The sequence below is a fragment of the Silene latifolia genome, chromosome 5, assembly GCF_048544455.1.
Source record: "Silene latifolia isolate original U9 population chromosome 5, ASM4854445v1, whole genome shotgun sequence".
In the NCBI taxonomy this organism is placed as follows: domain Eukaryota; kingdom Viridiplantae; phylum Streptophyta; class Magnoliopsida; order Caryophyllales; family Caryophyllaceae; genus Silene; species Silene latifolia.
Window position 1 is genome coordinate 50,713,463 of NC_133530.1, and position 5,747 is coordinate 50,719,209.

The 5,747-nt window shown below is 34.1% G+C and overlaps 2 protein-coding genes across 2 annotated transcripts; both read right to left on the minus strand.

Moving 5' to 3' along the window:
- Nucleotides 1-4,480: 4,480 nt before the first annotated feature.
- LOC141655347 (protein FAR1-RELATED SEQUENCE 5-like) lies at nucleotides 4,481-5,002 on the minus strand. Its single transcript, XM_074462431.1, has one exon. The coding sequence runs from the start codon at nucleotides 5,000-5,002 to the stop codon at nucleotides 4,481-4,483; it is 522 nt and encodes a 173-aa protein (XP_074318532.1).
- A 71-nt stretch (nucleotides 5,003-5,073) lies between these two features.
- LOC141655348 (protein FAR1-RELATED SEQUENCE 5-like) lies at nucleotides 5,074-5,747 on the minus strand. The gene is made up of 2 exons (XM_074462433.1): nucleotides 5,670-5,747; nucleotides 5,074-5,580 (listed from the first exon to the last, which is right to left on the minus strand). Exons 1-2 carry the CDS (start codon nucleotides 5,745-5,747, stop codon nucleotides 5,074-5,076), a joined length of 585 nt encoding a protein of 194 aa, XP_074318534.1.

Consider the following 5,747-nt stretch of genomic DNA (forward strand, 5'->3'; position numbering starts at 1 on the left):
AACCAGGTTGAAATATTTGGTAGTTATCTTGTCGAGAAAGGTTTTGAAAGAGGCAGTGAGGTCCGCAATTTCAAATTTGTAAATGTGGCTTTTGGGTGGAAATCGGAAGGGTCCCAGAATTTGGATTGTGGTGTTTTTGTCATGATTCATATGATGTTTTATCTTTGGGAAGTTGTTCAAATCGAGTTGCATGACGCATTGAAAAGGATCATATATAGAGTGAGATAAATTTTGCCATTTTGGTTTTAGCCAATATCAACAAAATTAGGAAACAATTGTTGGATTTGGTTGATGATTTTACAAAGACAAAGGCACCTTTCTTTGCCTGTTTTGCTTGAGAAGCGTAGGCTAGCTGAGTTGAAGCGGCAAGGGTGAAGCGATGCTTTGGAAGCTCTTAGGGTTATGGCGGAGGAACACGATGATGGTGTAGGTACTCCGGGGCCTAGGAAAAAGAGTATGCCTGGTACACCTATGAGCGCTGGGATGATTAGATCAGGCCGAGGTAGTAGACCGAACTCGATGGTCTTGCCGCTCAATAAAGCGTGGAAGGCGGATACAAATCTTGTTGTTGTTTCAAAAGTTATGAGGGCTAACAATGAGATATACACACGCTATGCCAAGCAAGAAGAAACAAGTTGTTGATTATTGTTTCTTGGATGATTACAATCTTTGAGATGAGTATGTTCATTTTTCTCCAAACTCAATGAGAAACAAGTTTGTGTGATTATTCTAATAATTGTATTCTACAAGTTCAATTATTCTATGTTTTTTTACAATTACAATAAGCGAGTTTTCATAAAACAATAACTATGTTAATGTAGTACAATAATCGATTATTGTATTACATTAACATAGTTATTGTTTTATGAAAAACTCGTTTATTATTCTTTGGTAGTTATTTTTTAAATATTGTTTTTAAAATTTACTAAGCTTTTTTTTTTAACTCCTTTGCGGTGAACTTGTTTTTGCGGGCAATGCTATCTTGGATAGGTCTCGATATTCTTTCTACGAAGCCCGAAGATTACACCGAGTTGCGCGTAATAGCGCCTGGTCGAGTTGTCTTGAATTTCATGGAGGTTAAGGAGAAAGAAGCGCCAATGATGATGTTCCTTGGGACACAACATATGGTATGATCTGTTTTTCATTGTTCGATTCATTGTAGAATGTTTAATCATTTATCTTCAATTTTATTAACAGTTTTATGGTATTTATAGGAAATCTTTGAAGAGATGCTAGAGTAAGCAGCGGATAGTGATGATGTAATCGACAAATTAAAGACAAGGTTGTGCGAGTCTTGGTCCCATTTTTTAGGTGAAAATGTTGTAAACTCTGAGATCGATGTGGACCTTGTCTTCATCCCGTTGTCTTTAGAGAAGTACTACTTTTGTGTTTGTGTGAACTTTATGAACAAGACGGTTGATGTCTTTGGACCATACGTCGCATAAAGATTGGGAAAAATCCGATTTTTACAGACTTGCAAAGATTGCGAGACGTTTTTCTAACTCCCGATCATATACAAATGCTATTTTCAAATCAGAATTATTGTATTCTTTGTAACAAAGTTATTGTATTGTTTTAAACTTGTTATTGTATAGTCGTGCTTTCTAATTCTTTCTTTTTTTTTTTACATCTTTGTAGGTTAATTGTTTTTCGACTTTTTGGAGACAAGGAAAACTTGAAAAGAAGGAGTTGTCATTAACACATTTACATTCGTGAATGTTGATTTTGAATGGAAAGCGACTATCAGGGGTGATAAGGAATCGGGATTTTACACAATGTTTCACATGCTCACATATGAAGGGAAGCACGAGCAAGGATTGTATGCGGTTAACAAGAAATGTGAGAGGATTCCTATATGGCTTGAGATGGTTGCTATTTTGTTGATGTCAGATGTCAACGAGTCAAGAGCATCTCTTTTGGAACAAGTGGGAACTTTCAAAGGAGTATATCGGAAGTAGAGAAAGAACTTTTAAAATTCAGAAGATCGGGGAAGAAAAGGGTTAAAACAACAAACCGTTCTGGTCCTTCTCTACAAACACATAAAAGAACAATTGATTGATTATAGATGGATTTAGCAAACAATTCTAGATGGATTTGTTCGATAATCTAATGTTTAGATAGCTGTTATTGATTGTTTGAACAAATTTGATGTAGCTGTCATTGGTTGACTGAACAAGTTAGTGTTTTTGTAATGCCTTTAAGTCATTGTTATTGTAATATCTATGACGATTATTCAAATGATCAAATACAATTATTCTATCAGCCTTCATGTAGCTGATTATTGTAAAGCGTTTGCCCAATTATTTTAAAGCATACCTCTGATTATTTTAAAGCTCTCATGTATCTGATTATTGTAAAGCTCTTTTCAAATTATTTTAAAGCATATCCTTGATTATTGTAACAAATTGGCAAGTGCAAAACATTATCAATTACAGTAAAGCATTATCAAATTAATATATTTATGGAAAAAAATCAGAACGATTGCGAATAAACTCAGCATCAATTATTATAAAGCATAATTGTGATTATTGTATAGTTTTCACATGATTATTCAGTTATTCAAATGATCAAATGCAATTATTTTAAAGCTTTCACGTAGCTGATTATTGTAAAGCGTTTGCCCAATTATTTTAAAGCATACCTCTGATTATTTTAAAGCTCTCATGTATCTGATTATTGTAAAGCTCTTCCCAAATTATTTTAAAGCATATCCTTGATTATTGTAACAAATTGGCAAGTGCAAAGCATTATCAATCACTGTAAAGCATTATCAAATTAATATATTTATGGAAATATATAAAGCATAATTGTGATTATTGTATAGTTTTCACATGATTATTGTAATAGCGCAAGGTATTATTAAATGAACAAAATCAGAACAATTGCAAAAAAATTCAACATCAATTAATGTAAAGCATAACTTTGATTATTGTAAAAGTCTAACACACTTATTGTAAAGTATACCCCTGATTACTTGTAAAAAAGTCTAACACAATTATTTTGCAATCTTGCGGTTATTTGTAAAGCATAATATGGATTATTTTAAAACGTAATCTTGATTATTTTAAAGCGTAATGCATTTTTCATTTTTCATTCTTCTTCTTCATCTTCATCCTCCATTTCATTTTCCTCTTCATCTTCTTCCTCCAAAGCATGCTCAACAAACGGATTTGGACAGTTTCTCTTGTCATGGTGTCCCATTTGTTTGCAGTTATTACTTAGTCTCTTCGGTTTGCTCGCCTTCTCAATTGCCTTATCCTTGTTTGATTTCATTCTCATGCCGCTTCCTTTGTTTTTTGCAATCTTGGGTGGAAGAACAGTAATATTTGATTTTGCTGAACAACCTAAGAGCATTTCCAGTTCTTGATCCTTTGTCAAGCTCTCTTTGGTTGGATTTATTTTCTCTCGGAATTGTAAAAGCATCAAACTTAGCTCCTTGATTTGATTATCAGGCATCGAGTTAAGAACACTTATTGTTGCATAAAACTCTGACCATACCCTTGATAATTCCAATTTTCTCAAATCAGTGGGATCGTAGTCTTGCAATAACTTTCCATCCAGTCCATACAAAGGCTTTCTATATGATTTCTTCGTCCATCTAGTTTCGATGTCTTGCTCGGTATGCTTTGCAGTCCTTTTCCGATATAATCCATATAATGTGTTTACAAAGGATTCCTTTCCTCTCAAACATCTTGCACGTACATGTTGTTTCCTTTGATTCGTTATTGTGAGCAACCCGCATGCACAAAGTGTTGTTATTTTAAAAGGCAATCATAGTTATTATATAGTTCAACATGAATTATTTTATGCAGACTAGCAATTAACACCAAGGTAGAAGTCCTTTGTTTTTTTATGTTTAATATAATGTTACAAAGTAGTTTTCACATGATTATTAATTTATTCAAATGATCAAATGCAATTATTTTAAAGCTTTTTATGTAGCTGATTATTGTAAAGCGTTTGCCCAATTATTGTAAAGCATACCTCTGATTATTTTAAAGCTCTCATGTATCCGATTATTGTAAAGCTCTTCCCCAATTATTTTAAAGCATATCCTTGATTATTGTAACAAATTGGCAAGTGTAAAGCATTATCAATTCATCGTAAAGCATTATCAAATTAATATATTTATGGAAAAAAATCAGAACAATTGCAAATAAACTCTACATCAATTATTGTAAAGCATAATTGTGATTATTGTATAGTTTTCACATGATTATTGTAATGGTAAAAGACGGTTATTGTATTCTTTTATCACAGTTATTGTATGTTAAAGTAAAAAGACAATTATGTTTATAAAATTGAATAACCTGAAATATTCTATGCTTCCTGTAGGCATCTTCAACATTTATAATGTGCATGTTTCCTTGCTCGAAAACCCCTAACGGCACACGAACAGGGAGCCATTTGCACTTGCTCTTGGAACTCATAGAAAACAGTATGTGTGTAGATTTTAGAGGCATGTTTTTCAATCATTGTCTTAGAAGAAACCGTGGCAATGTCTTGTCACTTGCAAAGCATCAAGAAATCTGTGATTATAGCGTTGTTGTTCCATTGCACTCTGAAAATGCAACCAAAATTCTACAAGTGTGCCATCTATGCTCTCAAATCTTTTGAAATAACTGTTTTGACTCTCTGATCTTTGTGTAGTCTTCAAAAGGCAGCCTAAAGGCAAATCCCTAAAGTAAGCAGGTATCCATTTGTGCCTTTTGCCATACATGTATGTCAACCAAGTATTATCATTCAACTCAAAGTCATTAATCACTTGAGTCCATTTTTCTTCAAACTCAATGGGTTCCAAGTCAGTATCCCAAACAACTCCGCATATCCGCTCAACAAAGTCAGTCTCCTTACAAATCTCTGACTCAACTTTATCGGTAAGTTTTTTCATTATATGCCACATGCAGTAACGATGTCTTGCTTTCTTGAATACAGAACGCACCCCGAGTTTAATTGCCGCATCTTGATCAGTAAGAATGCACTGAGGTTCCTTGTTGCCCATACAATCAAGGAACTTCTTAAACACCCAAATGAATGACCCATCGTTCTCATGATCGACAAGTGAGACAAAAGTCACCGATTTTTTGTGGTTGTCAACACGGTGAATGGGGTGAAGGCCATGTGGTACTTGTTAGTACCGTAAGTAGGATCAAAGGTGATGGTGTCCCCAAACAAGGAATAATTCATTCTTGCTTGTGCATCTGCCCAAAAGAGCTTAGCCAAACAATTATCCTCATCAACTTGGTAAGCATAGTAAAAGCCATCTTGTGATTCAGAAAGCGCCTTTAAATAATCGAGAATCATGTCAGCATCCTTCTCACCTATATAACATTTAATATTTCTTTTGAAGTTCTTGAATTCTGTGAGAGATGCACCAATGTTTGCATACCCATTTGATTGTTCGGCTAGAATTCTAAAAGTCTTGGTAGCCCCGATGTTGAGTTTACAATTGTTAACAATTGTCTGCTTCATGTAAAGGTTAAGTGTTCTTACGTTTTTCTGGAATTCCCGTTCTTTGAGTGAGCAGAGTCTGTGATTATGACCTTCATAAAACGTATCAATAGCATACCCTATTAGCTCCTTAAGGTCATTGAATACAAAGCACAAAACCGTATTTTTGCCTTGCAACCAAATCTTGTTATTTTTGTTTTCTTTGGCTCAATGGAGACCTTTTCCTCTTCTTTTTCTCTTCGTGTTTTCAAATTCAACAACGGGTTTGAGTTTTTTGCGATCCTCTTTGAATCCAT

Excerpts from the sequence above, each read along its gene's own strand:
- LOC141655347 (XM_074462431.1), bottom strand. The coding sequence starts at position 5,002 with ATGGGCAACAAGGAACCTCAGTGCATTCTTACTGATCAAGATGCGGCA.
- LOC141655348 (XM_074462433.1), bottom strand. The coding sequence starts at position 5,747 with ATGGATTCAAAGAGGATCGCAAAAAACTCAAACCCGTTGTTGAATTTG. Across the intron at positions 5,581-5,669 it reads GAGAAAAAGAAGAGGAAAAG|GAGCTAATAGGGTATGCTAT; the intron begins GTCTCCATTGAG and ends AATGACCTTAAG.